The following is a 19,931-nucleotide window of genomic DNA, read 5'->3' as shown; positions in this document are numbered from 1 at the left end:
TGTTTCTAGGCAGAAATTCGTACGGATTTTAATATTCTCTACAGTATGATGAAAAAGCATGAAGAATTCCGATGGATGAGACTACGGATCCGGCGAATGGCTGATGCGTGGATCCAGGCAATCAAGTCCCTGGCAGAGAAGCAGAATCTTGAAAAGAGAAAGCGGAAGAAAGTGAGTTTCTGATTAATTCACTTCAGTTGGATGCCAGTTTTCTTGAAAATTTGATTTTCGTGGAGACAAGACTAAGAGAAATGTCATGTCTCAAATGATACTCCCTCAGGGTGAATCTGTGCAGTCTCTTCTTGTACAGCCATTTTTTGGGCTGTCCTTTTCCCCGATTACAATAATTATACTTATCAGGAACTGGCACACATGTTTCTTGGGTGAAGCCAGGCAGAATATCTGCTTGTAAGTCAGAACCCTCTGACTGTCTCAGTAGCATCAGGAAATTTAATTCTCTCTTCTTTACCTGAATACAATCTTGAAGAACTTCCTGTTTTACATCATCATGACAATTTCATATTCTTGGTATTTGTCAGCTCTGGGATTTGGGCAACTAACTGGTGAGTTTCATTGCTGTTCTGTTTGGTGGTGCTTCTGCTTATGTTCCTGAGAGAGAGAGATACTATAAATTAAACTTGAGCCAATTTGTTTTGAAGTTCATGAGGAGATGCTGGGGAAACCTCTGTAATATCCCTGAGCATGAAGATCTTATACCCTATTAGTTATACATCAAGTGGCCATGACTTTAGATGAACTATTCTGATGAAGAATAAACAAGAAAAGTAAACAATCTGTTCCCATATCTAAAAATAAATGAAAAATGAGTTTAGTATTCCTAATTTGACTAATTTGATACCTTTGGGGCAAAAATACAGATACACTTGCAGAACCCGAAGTCACAGTTTAATGAGTCAGTTTTGCTTAGATCCCTTGAGTTTATGAGACAGCAGGACCAGACATCCTGGCATCAAATAGTCCTGCAGGAAAGAGTATGTGGTCATAGATCCAGGTGAGCTATGAAAAGGAAGAGTAATTTCTATATAATCCTCTGCAGTTATCTCCAGGATATATTGTTATGTGATGACATGGTAGGTGGAGAATAGTGAACATTATTTTTAAAAGGAGGAAGGAATTTATCTGTATATCTGTATCTATACCTACATGTGTACCTATAGATATATACAAATACACACACATATATACACATATATAATGTATATATGATATACATATATGCTTCTTGCTCAGATTTCTTGAATGGAATAGCAAAGCATGCAATTAAAAATAAGGAGATGGATGGTGGTAATGGTTGCACGACAGTGTGAATGTACTTAATGCCACTGAACTGTACACTTAAAAATGGTTAAAATGGTAAAGCTTATGTATGTTTTACCACAATAAAAAAAAGTCTAATAAGGGGAGTCAGGGGGTAGTGTGGAGGCAACAAATATAGAAACTAGACTTCTCTGAATATATCTTGATTTGTAGATTTGACACTGGAATCATTTTACTTAAGTGTAAAACAGATTACAAAAAAAAATCATAAGGAAAAAATAAAGCAAATGAACTGACCACGTGTCCACTTTTACTCTAAGCACACAGAGAAGGGCTATTCTTAGTGACTTCAGAGCACAGTACTTTGAACGTTTCTGATGGGATATCACAAATGATTAAAAAAACTGCAAAAATATCTTAAAACAATTTTTCTAATCCTGTAAGAGGTGGTGGTGTTGATATTCTCCTTCCGAATCCATTATGTGTACTGGAATAAAGCAAATTAGCAATTACGTTAGTGTCCTGGAGAAGTGGAATTTTCAATGTGGGAGAGAGGAATTAACAGATGTGAGATGGATAATGTTATAAAAATGGATAAAGCTGCTGTAATCCTGGGTTTGAATTGGAAAAACCAGTGTGAACTCATGATTATTTTTATCCTTGAGGAAAAATAAATTTTCTAGCTATGTCCACTGAAAAGGCCTATAAACAGTGATCATCTAGAGTATGCTAGGCACCAGACTTTGATCTTTAAATACCATTTTCACTAAATGGTCTAAAAGGTTCTTGGAAAAGTGGCTGATTAAGGCCTGAGACAGACGTTGTACAAGATGAGCTTGGAACGCCTTGTCGTGTCAGAGAGCAAAGAAACTATCAAAGACTACTAGGATTTTGTCAAAGAACTTAGAAGCCAACTTTAATAGTCTCCCGTTGCCCAAGATGGCACAATTTGGTAATCAGTAAGAATAATAACTGCGATTATTGAAACACATCAAATATACTTATATTCATGATTTTATGATGATATATATATATTTAAAATCCTCATTGGTCATTATTAGAGTACGCTAAAGAACAAATCAGTTATTTTGAAAACTGTTAAGTAAAAGGAAAGAATCAAGTATTTACCAGTTTTTTTCTGTGTAAGCTGTCCTTTGTGAGGGGTAGTTTCTCTTTATAGAAGTATTACAGCTAATAAATGCAGAAGGAATGATAGAATATCACCATTTGCAACCCCTAATGGATTATTGCATCTAGTTAGTGATCATCAGTAGCTGCTAACATCACAAAACAGAAACACCCAGATTTTGTTCTCACCACTGGAAGTACACGGCACCACCTGTGAAGTAGTATTGCCCCAAAAATCAAATACAAATTTGATCATGGCTGCAGTTCTGATTACTAATTTACCATAAACACAAGGGACAGAAGAATCTGTTACACAGTCAGCAAAATCTAGAGTGTGAGACACTCTGTTGGAAATACAACCCAACTTCTTTGACAAATAAATTACAAGCCTCTATCCCCCCAAAAAAGGATAATCGGGCGCCACTGTAGGTTAAAGAAGAGATGTATGACGCATTACAATTTGTGCACTTTGACTTCTGACTCAACCAACTGCTCTTGAAAAAAATAAGTGACAATTGAGCAAGTGTATAGACTAACTGGATATTGGATGATACTAAGGATTTAATAGCTATGTTAGGGGCATTGGGGTGATGTTATGGTTATGTTTTTTAAGTTAAAGTTTGTTTCTTTTAGAAATTCCAACTGAACTCTTTACAAATGAAAGGTTGGGCTGTCTAGGATTTGCTTCAAGATAAGCTAGAAGGGTTGGGAGAAAGTGAGGGATGTACATTAAATAAGACTTGTTAGGAGTTAATCATTGTTGAAGTTAATAATTGTTGAGTCCAGTGGAATTGATTATATTGTCATGTCTGCTTTTGTTAGTGTTTGAAATTTTCCATGTTAAAAGCTTAAAGATATTCCAGCTGTGGAAAAAAAGCCCAATATAGTTAAAAGATATTGTATTGTCCTACTTGATTCCCCTTTAATTCCGATTTTCCAAATGTACCCCACTTTTGGAAAACAGGATTATCTGTCCCTACCTCATACTCATAGCCATACCAAATTCAGTAATGACTTTATTTCTCTAAGAAAACAATGAAAAATCATTTCCTTCCTTTCTCTGTACCTTCTAGAAAAATTGTTTACCCCATGTTGAGATTTCATTAGAACGTAAACATGACTTTGGAATTGGTGGTGGCTTTTTGGTAGGTTACTGTGGAGTTTGTACTTTGTCCGACGGGAATCAGTATGTGCCTCTTCTTTTTTTTGTTGTTTTTTGTTTTTTCAGGTCCTTGTTCACCTGGGCCTCCTGACTAAGGAATCTGGATTTAAGATTGCAGAGACAGCTTTCAGTGGTGGCCCTCTTGGTGAATTAGTTCAGTGGAGTGATTTAATTACATCTCTGTACTTACTGGGCCATGACATTAGGATTTCAGCTTCACTGGCGGAGCTCAAGGAGTAAGGAGATTATTTTTCAATTTTAAAATCAGAATACAAAAAAGAAATTGTAAACTCTTAAAGCCCTCTATTGGTGTGTAATTTCTTGTGGAGGAAAATGAAAGTGATAATTCACAAAACAGGAGATAAGAAGATTATTTTCAGAAGCTAAATACATACACTGTGAAAAGGCTAATATGTTTTCATTGTAGCTGCAGGCTCCAGAGGCTTGATAAATGAATGCCAGAAAATTCAAACTAAGGAGCTTATTCTTTGCTGTTACAGGTGCTTCCAGCATCTGCAGCAGGAAACATGATTGACTTTCCTAATTCCCTGTCTCTTGCTGAAACTCATACCTTCCCTACTCAACAGCAAGCTTTCTAAATCTTCAAACGGGGCAGGTTCCTGTTTGCAATTTAATTTGGATAGAATGAGTTTCTTGAAAGCCCTGATCCAATCCTATTTCAGTTAGCCCACTTTCAACTCTGCCTGGGTTTTTTGGTTTCACTGAAATGTGCTTCTAGCTCAAGCCCTCTCTTAATCCCTTTTAGATTGACATGACTGGCTAAACAGAAATGCTTAGAGCCCCTTCCCTCCTTTTTGGATAACTGCCCATGGAGACTCTCTACCCAACAGCCAAGTTAACATCTAGCAATATGTCAACTGTTCCAAGAGAAATGGCTTGAAGGAACATTCTAGAAATGGAGGAGGTGTTAAGACAATGTATGTCTCACCCTGCTCCAACTTTATTGTCTAAAACATTGATGCCCAGAGAGGTCACTTGTGTTAAGTCTGAGGTCCACATCGGATTAGATGCAGTATTGGGATGAAAGCAGTAATATCCGTAAAATAATGTCAGCTCTCTTTTGTTAAATGATTTCCATACACTGAAACCATGAGCTGGGCTTTAGTTACAGTGGTAGTATCAACAGTTATGACAACCATAACACTGATGATGCCTATTAAGAGCTAACATTTGGGGGTTTTCCCTGGTGGTCCAGTGGATAAGATTCCACGCTTCCAACGCAGGGGACCCAGCTTCAATCCCTGGTCGGGGAACTAGAACCCGCATGCATGCCGCAACTAAGACTCTGCATGCCACAACTAAGGATCCTGCATGCTTCAACGAAGATCCCGTGTGCTGCAACTAAGACCCACAGCAGCCAAAATAAATAAATATTAAAAAAAAAAAAAAGCTAACATTTGTTGAGTGCTTCCCGTGCACCAGTTACTAAGTGTTTTACATGTTTTATATTATTTAGTTCTTAGTGCAAACCTGGAAGTAGGCACTGTTGCTTTCTGCATTTTAAAGATGAGGAAACTGAGATTCAAACCAAAAAAGATTTCCTCAAAGTCCCATGGAGAGTACGTGGAAGAGCCAGGATTTGAGCCCTCTGTCTGTCTGACCTCAAAACCTGTGTTCTTGACCACCGAACCCCAGTGCTCCCTTCAGAACTCGATAAACCTGAGGTCTTCTGAGCCCTTCACCACTTTTGTCCCTTTAACAGCTACCTCCTGTTGCCTTCCTCCTGCTTCTTTTAAAACACACTGGGGAACACAGCATATGAAGTGGGTGCCTTCATACATTGAGCGTTCATTCCTTCAGTGCTCTCTGTGGGCTGCTTCTTGGTACGGGACATACAGAGATGACCAGTGTGTGGCTAAGGAGATGCCAACCTTTTGATAATTACCACTAATACGTTGCACAATATTGACACTAATTGCAATGTGATTAGTTCTAATTGAGATGAGGATGCTCAGCAAAGGGAGTGCAGAATCTGTGAATATTGCTCACCACTGTGTATTGAGCACCTAAAACAGTGCCTGGCACACGGTGGGTGCCCGTAACTATTTACTGAACAAATGAGTGAAGGGATGAATGAATGGGGGGGGTGAAGAAATGGAGTACAATGGGAGCTCTGGGGATAGGCGCTCCCCAGGGAGCTCTGAAAAGACATATTAGGGATCTACCAGGCAGAGACTTAATTTGCTGGTCAAGAAGATTATGGAGGTCTTTAAGCCATGGTGACAGGGCCAGATGTGTTTTATTTGAGTAGATACTTGCGGAAGCAACATGGAGCAGTGGTTCCCAAACATGCCTGCACATTAGAATCACCTGGGGATCTTTTTAGGCTCCCTAAGCCCAGACCATATCCCAGACTAATTAAATGACAACCTATGGGGGTAGGACTCAGGCATAAGTATCTGTTGATGCTTCCAGGTGATTCCAAAGTGCAGGCAGGTTTGGGAACCACTGAATACAGGGTGGACCAGGAGTTAGCAACGATGGCTGAGCAGGCCAAATGCAGTCCTGTGCGTTTTTTGTTAATCAAGCATCACGGGCCCAAAGCCACACCCGTGGCTGCTTTCCTTCTCCAAGAGCAGAGCTGAATAGCTGTGACGGAGAATGTGTGGCCTGCAGAGATGCAAGTGTTTACTACCTGGGCCTTTACAGAAAAAAATTTTCAAATCGTTGGGAAGAAATTGGTTATATGGAACTTACCTCTTTCAGAAACCCAGTGGAGAAAAGGGTGCCTGGAGCAGTGTCAGTATGGAGCTCTAGGGCAGAGGCCTGTTGATGACTCTTGCCCTTTGGAGTAGGGTGTCCATAATCTGGTGGAGGACTGTTACGGGGTGTGAGCAGGGATACAAAGACCAATGATGACTGATTTCTGGGTGAATGGCAGTATGGGTAGCACTTATTTGCCCCACCCATGTGAAATTGATGTACGATCAAGCATGTTGGCTCAGTGCAAGGGTGGGTTTGGATGGATGGGTGGGTTTGGATGGGTGGGTGGATGGAAGGGAGGATAATGAAAAAGTATAAACCATAGTGCCAGTTCTGTGTTACTGTCTAGTCAGAAGGAAAAGTTAGACGTAAAAGAAATTTGCAAACAGTACAGGACAGTACAGAAAGAAGTTTATATTGTAGAGGCTAGAAATGGAAGACATTTAGGAGGTCAGTAAGGGCTGTATGATAAGAACAGTCTCTTTGGGAGATACTAATAGGTACTGAGTAGTATACATAGGTACTTTCCACTGAATACCTAATTTAACTACCTGAAGAATTCCTGAGAGGTTGCTGTCCTGCCATCTTCTCTGTATCCAGTCCTGTTTTGTGTTTGTGTGTGTGTGTGTGTTTTAAATGAGGAAAGATTCAGAGAAGTAACTTTCTAAGATCTCACAGCTGCTAGACAGTGGAGTGTGATTTAATTAGTCTGGGATATGGTCTGGGCTTGGGAAGTTGGAAAAGATCCCCAGGTGATTCTAATGTGCAGGCATGTTTGGGAACCACTGCTCCATGTTGCTTCCACAAGTGTCTACTCAAATAAAACACATCTGGCCCTGTCACCAGTACTTAAAGACCTCCCTAATCTTCTTGACCAGCAAATTAAATGGAGACAGATTGAGACCCAGATCTCCCTTGGTTTCCAAGGCTATATTTGTATACAACCATTTGCTTTTGCAAGAGTCAGAATTGAGGCTTTGGATGGACTTGATGAGTGGGCAGAACTTGGATAGGCAGCTGATTGGGAAGGGCCATGCCATCCTCCCTGATAAGGATTCTTGGGATATTTATTTACCTATTTAAAGTTGCTAAGTGCAGTACCTTGCAGTAAATTGTATTTTTTTTTTTCCTCTCCTGTCCTCTCTCTAGAATAATGAAGAAGGTTGTAGGAAACCGATCTGGCTGCCCAACTGTAGGAGACAGAATTGTTGAGCTCATTTATATTGATATTGTAGGACTCGCTCAATTCAAGAAAACTCTTGGACCATCCTGGGTTCATTACCAGTAAGTGCTACATACTGTTCTTAAGTTTTTAGAGCTTTTTATTTCTTTAACATGGTTGCTGGTAGAAAAAGCTTATCAAATATTATCTTTTTTTTCTTTTTTCTATAATTGTCTCTATTTTTAACATCTTTATTGGAGTATAATTGCTTTACAACAGTGTATTAGTTTCTGCTGTATAACAAAGTGAAAGAGCTATACATATACATATATCCCCATATCCCTTCCCTCTTGCATCTCCCTCCCTCCCACCCTCCCTATCCCACCCATCTAGGTGGTCACAAAGCATGGAGCTGATCCCCCTGTGCTATGTGGCTGCTTCCCTGTGTAGAGTGTTTCTCATTCCTAATTGAAGTTCAGATTCTCCTCGGTGCATTTTGACTTTGAAGTGCTATTCATTATTTTCATTGATCTCTTTTAAAAATAGAAAACAAGTGTCCAACCTCCTTTTTACCTTCCCTAACACTTAGCTTGCCTCTGTCAGTCTGCCTACACTAATCTCATCTGTTTAATCAAATAATGATTTTGATAAACTATTGACAGGGTCATTTCTTGTGTTCCTTAGGTTTGAGTTGATGACTTATTTCTCTGTCCCTTTCCCCCATTGGTGTTCTTGTCATTCTTAGAAGAGAAATCTGGGTGTAGCTTGTCTGAATGCTAGGGTCTTGTACTTTTAAAGATAAGCCTCATGCTTAGCATCACCAGAGTGCATATGTTACTCTGTGTACAGTTGCTTAGCATCACCACAGTGCATGTGTTACTCTGTGTACAGTTTTTATTAGTAGAAGATCTCACTGTTTCCCTCTTGTGGGTTGGAGACCATGATTTAGTATTTGAAACCATTTTACATGGTACACAAGCATGACACTAAATAACATTGAATTATATAATGAAGTTTTTTAATTTTTTCAATTTCCTTTCAATCTTCCTAAAAAAGGCTTAGTTTGATACTACTGTATCTCCAACACTACTTTTAACACTTGCATGAGAGTAGCTGTAAGTCTCAATGTTCAGCAGGCAAAAAAAATACCTAGTTTGAGTTTAGTAATTCTTATTAAAGAAGAGTAATATGCAGGATTGATCAAGATGGCGCCCAGTAGGATGATGTGGGACTCGCCTCCCCCTATGTACACATCCAGAATACATCTAACTGTGGAACAATTCTCATTGAAAACCAACTGGAAACTGGCAGAAAGACTCCTGTACAGCCAAGACCGTAAGAAAGATTCACATGTAATCGGGTAGGAAGGGAAGAAAAGGGATCAGGTAGGGACCCCTGGGAAGGAGACTCAGAGAAAAAGGGAGATTGCACAAGTGGAGACCTGCCCTGGGAAGTGAGCGGTGAGAGCCACAGATTGGGCACCTGAGTCGTGGGGTTCTACACAGGGGAAACAAGCCCCCTTGTTAGGTTGGAGGACCACTGGCACCAACAGGAGAGCTGTGGAAGGCCTAGACCCTGCTTGTGAGGAGCATGGGTGCCCTGGCTTGCCCCCGAGGCAGGGCAGAGAGGATGGACAGAGGTTTCCTGCAACTACCTCAGCACGTGCCAGCCCTAGCCCAGCAAATGCTCTAACCCCACTTACTCCATGTCACAAGATGGCACTGGAGCTGGGGTGGTCACAACGAGAGAGAAGACTGTGGGACACAGAGGTGACCTAGTCCCAGGATGGAGCCTGGGCAGTGGGGGAGGCAGTGGCCATTGTTGGCACTTACTCAAGCAGTGCATCAGAAGCAGCCCAGACCTCTGACGGCGGCCACTCAACCACAACTCACCCTCCGATACATGCTGAGAGGTCACGCAGGCTCCATCTGCCAAGGGTGCCGCAGCAAGGCAGGGGTGGAGGAGATTGGGGGCGATGAATGATTGTGGGGGGCAAAAGGGTACTTGGACCCAAGGCTGCATCTGAGCAGAGCGAGGGAAACAATTGTTGGTGCCTGTACAGACAGTGCACTGAAGACAGCTCAGATCTCTGTGGTCAGGCTACACAAGCTGAGAGCCTGCATCCTCTGCCCTTGCTTCAGCACTCCCTCGTCCTCTGGGGTAAGGGTCCCAGTGCTGGGAGAAGGGAAAGCACACACTTAAAGGAACAGAGCCAGCTCGGGCCTGAACCTCAGGGCTTCTACTTCAGCAACTTGGCATCAGACTCCGTGATAGGGAGGTAATGGCCACCTAGCAGAGAGGAAGCCCCACCTCACACCCGCCTTCAGCTCTGGCCCCTTCATCTCCAGCCCCACCCATACCAAGGTGATAGCTGCCAGCACACCCTGAGGAAAGGGTGACTTGCATTCACATCAAATCCAGCTCTTCCACCAAAGGCACTGGGCACACGCAGTCTGTATAGGGGTACTCCCATGTAAGAACACCCCTTCAGGACTGCGGTAGGTAACTTTTTTACCTAAATTCATAGAGGCAGAGAAAGTTTAGCAAAATGAAAAGGCAGAGGAACTGGTCTCAATTGAAAGAACAGGAGAAAAACCCTGAAAAAATAATGAAACAGAAATAAACAAATTACTGGATAAAGAATTCAAAGCATTGGTAATAAGAATGTTAACTGAACTAGAGTAAAGAGTAGATGAACACAGTTAGAGCTTTAACCAGGAACTAGAAAGTATAAAAAAGACCCGACAAAAATGAAGAATTCAATAAGTGGAAAAAAAAAAAAAAAAGACACACTAGAAGGGATGAAAATAGACTAAGTGATATAGAAGTACACCTAAGTCGTCTGGAAGATAGAATAATGGAAATTGCCCAATCAGAGCAGCAAAAAGAAAAACAATTTTTTAAAAATGAGAACAGTTTAAGGGATCTCTGGGATTACTTAAGTCTACCAACATTCACATTGTAGGTGTCTTAGAGAGGGAGAGACAAGGAGATCTAAAATGTATTTGAGGAAATTATGGCTGAAAACATTCCAAATCTGAAGAAGGAAACAGATATCCATGTACAGGAAGCACAGAGGGTCCCAGTCAGGATGAACCCAAACAGACCCACATCAAGACATATCATAATTAAAATGACAAAAGTTAAAGAGAGAATTCTAAAGGCAGCAAGAGAAAAATAAGTCATACAGTGGAACCCCAGAAGGCTATCTGCTGATTTTTCTGCCGAAACTTTGCAAGCCAGAAGGGAGTGGCATGATATATTCAAAGTGCTGAAAGGGAAGAACCTGCAACCTAGGATATGCTACCCAACAAGATTATCACTTAGAATAGGAGTGATAAAGAACTTAGACAGGGCTTCCCTGGTGGCGCAGTGATTGAGAGTCCGCCTGCCGATGCAGGGGACACGGGTTCGTGCCCCGCTCTGGGAAGATCCCACATGCCGTGGAGCTGCTGGGCCCGTGAGCCACGGCTGCTGAGCCTGCGCGTCCGGAGCCTGTGCTCCACAACGGGAGAGGCCACAACAGTGAGAGGCCCCCGTACCGCAAAAAAAAAAAGAACTCAGACAAGCAAAAACTAAGAGTTCATCAATACTGAACCAACCCTAAAAGAAATGTTAAAGGATCTTCGCTAAGTGGAAAAGAAGTGAGAATCTATAGGAAAGGGAAAATCCCACTGGGAAAGCCACATATATAGTAAGGACTGAAGATCAACCAGTTAAATAAGCCAGTATGAAGATTAAAAGACAAGAAAATTGTAAAAGCAACTATAGCTATAATAAACAATAAGGGGAGAAGCATGAAGATTAAAATATGACATCAAAAACACAAAATGCGGGCCTCCCTGGTGGCGCAGTGGTTGGGAGTCCGCCTGCCGATGCGGGGGATACGGGTTCGTGCCCCGGTCTGGGAGGATCCCATGTGCCGCGGAGCGGCTGGGCCCGTGAGCCGTGGCCGCTGGGCCTGCGCGTCCGGAGCCTGTGCTCCGCGGCGGGAGAGGCCGCGGGAGTGAGAGGCCCGCATACCGCAAAAAGAAAAAAAAAAAAAAAAAAAAAAAAAAAAAAAAACACAAAATGTGGCAGAGGGAAGTAAAAAATACAGATCTTTTAGAATGAGCTTGAACTTAAATGAATACCAATTTAAAACAAGTAGATATAGTTACAGGTCAACATAGAACCCCATGGTAATCACAAATCCAAAACCTACAATAGATACACAAAACATATAAAGAAGCATACTACTAAAGAAAATCATCAAACCACAAGGGAAGAAACAAAAAGAAGAAGAAATGAACAGAGAACTACGAAAAAACAACCAGAAAACAAGTAATAAAATGGCAGTAAGTACGTATCTATCAATAATTACTTTAAATGTCACTGAACTAAATGCTCCAATCAAAACACAGAGCGTGGCTGATTGGATTTAAAAAAGATCTATCTAAATGCTGCCTACAAGATACTCACTTTAAAGCTAAAGACACACACAGACTGAAAGTGAGGGGATGGAAAAAGATATTTCATGCAAACAGAAATGGCAAGAAATTGGGGTAGCAATATTCATATCAGACAAAATAGACTTTTAAAACAAAGCCTATAATAAAAGAAAAAGAAGAGAATTATATAATGATAAAGGGATCAATACAAGAAGAAGGTAGTACACTGGTTAACATCTATGCATCTAGTACAGGAGCACCCAAATACATAAAGCAAAGACTAACAGACATAAAGGGAGAAATTGACAATAATAGTACGGGACTTTAACACCCCACTTACATCAATGGACAGATCATCCAGACCAAAAATCAGTAAGGCAACAGTGTTCTTAAATGACACAATAGAGCAGTTGGACTTAATAGATATCTACAGGTCATCACATCTGAAAACAGCAGAATACACATTCTTTTCAAGTGTACATGGAACATCTCCAGGATAAATCACATGCTAGGCCACAAAACAAGTCTCAACAAGTTCAAGAGGATAGAAACTATATTAAGCATTTTTTCTGACTCCAGCAGTATGAAACTAGAAACCAATTGCAGAAAGAAAAATGGGTAAAGAACAAACACATGAGACTAAACAACATGCTACTAAAAAAACCAATGGATCAAAGAAAAAAAGAGGAAGTCAGAAAATACCTTGAGACAAATGAAAATGGAAATACAGTCTCTAAAATGTATGGGATGCAGCAAAAGCAGTTCGAAGAGGGAAGTTTATGGTGATATGAGCCTTCCTCAAGAAACAAGAAAATTCTCAAACAACCTCATTTACCACCTAAAGGAATTAGAAAAAGGAGAACAAAGCCCAAAGTCAGCAGAAGTTGGGAAATAATAAAGATCAGAGAGGAAATAAATAAGAGACCAAAAAAAATAGAAAAGATCAATGAAACCAAGAGCTAGTTTTTTGAAAAGTTAAATAAAATTGATAAACCTTTATCCAGGCTCACCAAGAAGAAAAGAGAGAGGACCCAAATAAACAAAAGAAGAAATGAAAGAGGAGGAATAACCAGTACAGCAGGGATCCAAAAAATCATAAGAGTACTATGAACAGTTAAATGCCAACAAAGTGAACAACCTACAAGAAATGGACAAATTTCTAGAAATATACAACACGCCAAGACTGAATCAAGAAGAAACAGACCATTTGAACAGACCGATCACTGGTAGTGAAATTGAATTTGTAAAACAAACAAAAAAAACCTCCCAGCAAACAAAAGTCTAGGACTAGGCAGCCTTACAGGGGAATTCTACCAAACACATAAAGAAAAACTAATACTTACCCTTCTCAAACTATTTCAAAACAAAATTGAAGAGGAGGGAACACTCCCAAATTCATTCTATAATTCCACCATTACCCTGATACAAAAACCAGAAAAGACACTACAAAAAAAGAAAATCACAAACCAATACCTTTGATGAATATAGATGCAAAAATCCTCAACAGTATATTAGCAAACCAAATCCAACATTATATAAAAAGAATCATACACCATGATCAAGTGAGATTTATTCCAGGGACACAAGGATGGTTCAATATTCACAAATCATTCAATGTGATACACACCACATTAACAAACAAAAGGATAAAAATCACATGATCATCTCACTAGAAGTAGAAAAAGCAGTTGACAAAACAACATCCATTTATGGTAAAAACGCTCATCAAATTGGTTATAGATGTAATATATCTCAGCATAATAAAGGCCATTTATGATAAACCCACAGCTAACATCATACTCAGTGTTGAAAAGGTGAAAGCCTTTTCTCTAAATTTAGGAACAAGACAAGGATGCCCCCTCTTGCCACTTCAATTTAACGTAGTATTAGGAGTCCTAGCCACAATAGTCAGACAAAAAAAAAAGAAATAAGAAGCATCCAAACTGGAAGGAAAGAAGTAAAACTGTCACTATTTGCAGATGACATAATACTTTATGTAGAAAACCCTTAAGTCTCCACCAAAAAACTATTAGAGCTAATAAATTCAGAGAAGTTTTAGTATATAATATCAATATACAGAAATCTGTTGCTTTTCTATACATTAATAATGAACTATCAGAAAGAGAAAGTAAAAAAACAATCCTGTTTAAAATCGCTTCAAAAAGTATAAAATTCCTAGGAATAAACTTAACCAGGAGGTGAAAAACCTATACTCTGTTTACAGTTTTACAGTTTTATTGATGAAGGAAAATGAAGATGATACAAAGAAATGGAAAGATACCCTGAGCTCTTGGATTGGAAGAATTAATATTTTTAACATGGCCATGCCACTCAAAGCAATCTACAGATTTAATGGGATCCCTGTCAAAATACCTGTAACATTTTTCACAGAACTAGAACAAATATTCCTAAAATCTATATGGAACCACAAAAGAACCTGAATTGCCAAGCAGTCCAAGGAAAAAGAACAAAGCTGGAGGTATTTCGCTTCCTGACTTCATTCAGTCTATACCACGGGTCCCCGACCCCCAGGCTGCGGACCAGTGCTGGTCTGCGACCTGCTAGGAACCAGGCCACACAGCAGGAGGTGAGCAGCAGGCAGGTGAGTGAGTGGAGCTTCATCTGCCACTCCCATCACTGGCATTACAGCCTGAACCATCCCCATCCCTGATCCGTGGAAAAATTGTCTTCCACGAAACCGGTCCCTGGTGGTTGGGGACCACTCTTCTATACTACAAAGCTTTAGTAACCCAAACAGCATGGTGGGAAAGTAAATGGGTGTAGCTGTTATGAAAACAGTATGAAGGTTCCTCGAAAACCTAAAAAAGAACTACCATATGACGCAGCAATTCCACTGCTGTGGTGTATATCGAAAAAAGTTGAAAACACTAATTCAGAAAGATACATGCACCCCAGTGTTCATATCAGCACTATTTTCAATAGCCAAGATATGGAAACAACCCAAGGGTCCTTCAATAGACAAATTGATAAAGAAGAAGTGGCATATATATACAGTGGAATACTACTCAGTGATAAAAAAAAAAGAATGAGATTCTTTCATTTGCAGCAATATCAGTGGACCTAGAGGATATTATGCTTACTGAAGTAAGTCAGAGAAAGACACATGTGGTATGATATCACTTACATGCCAAATCTAAAAAGTAAAATGAACGTATTCAACAAAACAGAAACAGACTCACAGATACAGAAAACAAACTAGTGGTTACCAGTGGGGAGAGGAAAGGGGCGTGGGGCAAGATAGGGGTATTGTATTGAAATACAAATGACTATGTATAAAATAGATAAGCACAGGGAATTACAAACATTATTTTGTAGTAACTTTTAACGGAGTATAGTCTAAAAAAATAATCACAAAAAAGGGAAGAATAGTAATATGCTTTTTTGTGTATTCCATTTATTACAGTTGATACTGTCCTTTATTTGTGGTCTATAAAAGTTTCCAATAAATTTTAAAAGGTGAATACATTTAACTAAACATCATAATTATTTAATAGTGTCAATGGTCATGAATTTGGGTAAAAATCATGAAATTAGTACCAGCTTTACCAACTGGTAGTATGTATTGACCTACGTTTTGTTTTGAATCACCTTCCTAAGAGAGCACTCTGAAATCTTTCAGTTAGTACAACTTGGAAGTCCCTTCATATGTTTCTTTTCTATTGTTATTCTGTAAACAGATGTTTTGATGTGTTCTTTAACTTAACCAATAAATGCATCTTTAATGGCCTGACCAAGGTTTCTCCATTTCAGGTTAGTTTATAGTTTAGTATTATTAACTTTAATGTCCAAGGTTATTCCAGATAGGAAGTCCTTTAGAATTGAAAGAAATGAAAATTCATAATATTGTTAAAATGATCATAATACCCAAAGCAATCTACAGATTTAATTTGATCCGTATGAAATTACCCATGACATAACTAGAACAAATAATCCTAGAATTTGTATGGAGCCATAAAAGACCCAGAATTGTCAAAGCAATCCTAAGGAAAAAGAACAAAGCAGGAGGCATAACCCTCCCAGACTTCAGACAATAAATACTACAAGGCTACAGTAATCAAAACAGCATGGTATTGGCACAAAAACAGACATATGGATCAGTGGAACAGAACAGAGAGCCCAGAAGTAAACCCGCACACCTACGGTCAATTAATCTTCAACAAAGGAGGCAAGAATCTACAGTGGGGAAAAGACAGTCTCTTCAGCAAGTGGTGTTGGAAAAGTTGGACAGCTGCATGTAAATCAGTGAAGCTAGAACACATCCTCACACCATACACGAAAATAAACTCAAAGTGGCTTAAAGGCTTAAATATAAGGCACGATACCATTAAACTCCTGGAAGAGAACATAGGCAAAACATTCTCTGACATAAATCGTAGCAATGTTTTCATAGGTCAGCCTCCCAAGGCAATAGAACTAAAAGCAAAAATAAACAAATGGGACCTAATTTAACTTACAAGCTTTTGCACAGCAAAGGAAACCATAAACAAAGTGAAAAGACAACCTACAAACCAGGAGAAAATACTTGCAAATGGTGTGTTCAATAAGGGATTAATCTAACAACCCAATCAAAAAATGGGCAAAAGACCTGAATAGACATTTCTCCAAAGAAGACATACAGATGGCCAGTAGGCACCTGAAAGGATGCTCAGCATCACTAATTATTAGAGAAATGCAAATGAAAACAACAGTGAGGTACCACCTCACACCAGTCAGAATGGCCATCATTAAAAAGTCTATAAATAACAAATGCTGGAGAGGGTGTGGTGAAAAGGGAACCGTCTTACACTGAGGGTGGGAATGTAATTTAGTGCAGCCACTATGCAGAACAGTATGGAGATTCCTCAGAAAACTAAAACTAGAGCTGCCACACAATCCAACAATCCCACTCCTGGGCATATATCCGGACAAAACTCTAATTCGAAAAGATACCTGCACCCCTATGTTCATAGCAGCACTATTTACAATAGCCAAGACATGGAAACAACCTAAACGTCCATCAACATATGAATGGATAAAGAAGATGTGGTATATGTTTACAACGGAATATTACCCAGCCATGAAAAAGAATGAAATACAGTAAGTCCCCTACATACCAACGAGTTCCATTCCGAGAGTGCATTCGTAAGTCCGATTTGTTCATAAGTCAAACAAAGTTAGCCTCAGTACCCAACTAACTCAATCAGCTATATAGTACTGTACTGTAATAGGTTTATAATATGTTCTCATCTTTGAAAGTTTGCAACTTGAAGGTTTGTATGTTGGGCACTTAATGGTAATGCATTTTGCAGCTACATGGATGGACCTAGAGGTTATCATCAAATCTAAGCAAAGTAAGTGAGAAAGAGAAAGACAAATATCATATGATATCACTTATATGTGGAATCTAAAATATGACACGGGGGCTTCTCTGGTGGCACAATGGTTAGGAATCCACCTGCCAGTGCAGGGGACACGGGTTTGAGCCTTGGTCCAGGAAGATCCCACATGCCACAGAGCAACTAATCCCGTGCGCCACAACTACTGAGCCTGCGCTCTAGAGCCCGCAAGCCATAACTACTGAGCCGGCACGCCACAACTACTGAAGCCCGTGTGCCTAGAGCCTATGCTCCGCAGCAAGAGAAGCCACGACAATGAGAAGCCTGCACACCACAACAAAGAGTAGCCCCCACTTGCCACAACTAGAGAAAGCCCGTGCTCAGCAATGAAGACCCAACGCAGCCAAAAATACATTAATTTTTAAAAATTAATTAATTAATTAAAATATGATACAAATGAACTTATCTACAAAACAGACTTACAGACATAGAGAACACACTTGTGGTTGCTGGGGGTTGGGGGGTGAGGGTGGGGGAGGGATGGACTGGGAGCTTGGGATGAGTAGATGCAAACTATTATATAGAGAATGGATAAACAACAGGTCCTGTTTTATAGCACAGGAAAGTATATTCCATATCCTGTAATAAACCATAATAGAAAAGAAAAAAATGAAAATTCAAAATATTAAGAATCTTCTCAAAAACAGAGTGGGGGGGAACACCCATTGTTGTAGAATTTCTTTGCAGTGGCAGTGATTTTCTCACCAGGCAATGAAATGGTCTTGGGCAGAGGAAAGGGATTCATTGAGAGGAGACTACCCACTTTTCATTGCCTTTTGGATACCCAGGCAGACCTCAAAGATACTGAGGGTTTAACTCCAGGCCACTACAATAAAGCGAGTATCACAATAAAGTGAGTCACACAGTATGTTTGGTTTCCCAGTGCACATAAAAGTTATGTTGATACTGTACCGTAGTCTATTGTGTGCAACAGCATTATGTATTAAAAAAATACATACCTTTATTTTATTTATTTATTTATTTACTTACTTACTTATTGGAGCATAATTGCTTTACAATGTTGTGTTAGTTTCTGCTGTACAATAAAGTGAATCAGCTATATGTATATCTATATCCCCTCCCTCTTGGACCTCCCTCCCACCAATCCCACCCATCTAGGTTGTCACACAGCACCGAGCTGAGCTCCCTGTGGTATGCAGCATGTTCCTGCTAGCTATCTGTTTTACACATGGTAGTGTATTTATGTCAAACCTAATCTCCCAATTCGTCCCACCCTCCCCTTCCCCCCATGTGTCCACATGTCCGTTCTCTATGTCTACATCTCTATTCCTGCCCTACAAATAGGTTCATCTGTACCATTTTTCTAGATTCTACATATATGCATTAATATATGATATTTGTTTTTCTCTTTCTGACTTATTTCACTGTATGACAGACTCCAGGTCCATCCACATCTCTACAAATGACCCAGTTTTGTTCCTTTTTATGGCTGAGTAATATTCCATTGTATAAGGGACATGTACCCCAAAGTACATACCTTAATTTTAAAAATCCTTTCACAGGTGTGAATTGCACAGTGTGAGAATATATCAATAATATTGTAATATCTTTGTATGGTGACAGATGGTAACTAGACTTATCATGGTGATCGTTTTGTAATGTACAGAAATATGGAATCACTATACTACACACCAGGAACTGGCATAGTGCTATAGGTCAATTATACTTCGAAAACAAAGACAAACTCATGGAAAAAGAGATCAGATTTGTGGTTACCAGAGGCAGGGGGCGGGGGGAGGGGGAGTTGGGGGGTGGTAGTCAAAAGGTATAAACTTGCAGCTCTAAGATAAGTAAGTACAACCCAAGAGTTCTTATCACAAGGAAAAAAAATTTTATCTTGTATCTATATGATGATGGTTCTTCACTAAACTTGTGGTAGTCATTCCATGTTGTGTATAAATCAAATCATGCTGTACACCTGAAACATATTCTGTGCTGTGTGTCAATTATATTTCAATATAAAACTGGAAAGGGAAAAAAAACTTTATATACTGTATTGCTAAAAAATGCTAACCAACCTCTGATAATGCAGGGTTGCCACAAACCTTTAATTCGTAAAAAGTGTAGTATCTGCGAAGTGCTAAAATGTGAAGCACAATAAAATGAGGTGTGCCTGCAGTTTCATAAAAAAGCAAGATAAAAATCTGGGTTTGGTCCAGGATAGCACTCTACCTTCTGCATCAGGTTTTTCCTGTTTTTTGGTTTGTTGGTTTTTTGAAATCTTCATGAATCATGGGCCGCCATAAATGTTCTCCGCTATATGGGAGTAGCCATATTTCTTCTTGCTAATAGGCCTTGTAAATAAACAAACTTTTTTTTTTTTCTTTTTAGCTACAGCATTGAAAAAAAGAAAGACAGAGCTGTTTTTCTCTGGCGTTTTGTGAGTGGCAGGCATCTGATAAATGTGCAAAAGGAACTGAGCGTCCCTAGACTTACATATTCTCATGATTAAGAAGGGCTGTTTGGGTGGGAATATATTCTCAGTGGTAGCGTTTAGGTCAATTAAAAAGGATGATTTTATTATTAAAATGGTCACCATTGATTGGTATTTGGTTCTTGTTGGATGAAAAGGCACATTTTTCTCTGAGGGGATTTTATGGAAGAGAGTAATGTTTTATCCCTCCTTTCTT

At 39.6% G+C, this 19,931-nt stretch overlaps 1 protein-coding gene across 5 annotated transcripts in view; it reads left to right on the top strand.

The window, feature by feature from the left end:
- Nucleotides 1-19,931, top strand: part of MGAT5 (alpha-1,6-mannosylglycoprotein 6-beta-N-acetylglucosaminyltransferase) — a 374,514-nt gene that overhangs the window by 230,605 nt on the left and 123,978 nt on the right. For all 5 annotated transcript variants that reach the window (XM_081243158.1, XM_081243161.1, XM_081243160.1 and 2 more), the window contains 3 exons: nucleotides 10-171; nucleotides 3,635-3,804; nucleotides 7,442-7,576. In XM_081243158.1, coding sequence (XP_081099284.1) covers nucleotides 10-171; nucleotides 3,635-3,804; nucleotides 7,442-7,576 — 467 coding nt within the window. The remainder of the gene's footprint in view (nucleotides 1-9; nucleotides 172-3,634; nucleotides 3,805-7,441; nucleotides 7,577-19,931) is intronic.

The sequence above is a fragment of the Mesoplodon bidens genome (assembly GCF_964165515.1).
Source record: "Mesoplodon bidens genome assembly, chromosome: 8".
NCBI lineage: Eukaryota > Metazoa > Chordata > Mammalia > Artiodactyla > Ziphiidae > Mesoplodon > Mesoplodon bidens.
Note: the sequence above shows the minus strand (reverse complement) of the source record. Positions and strands in the feature narration are given on the sequence as shown.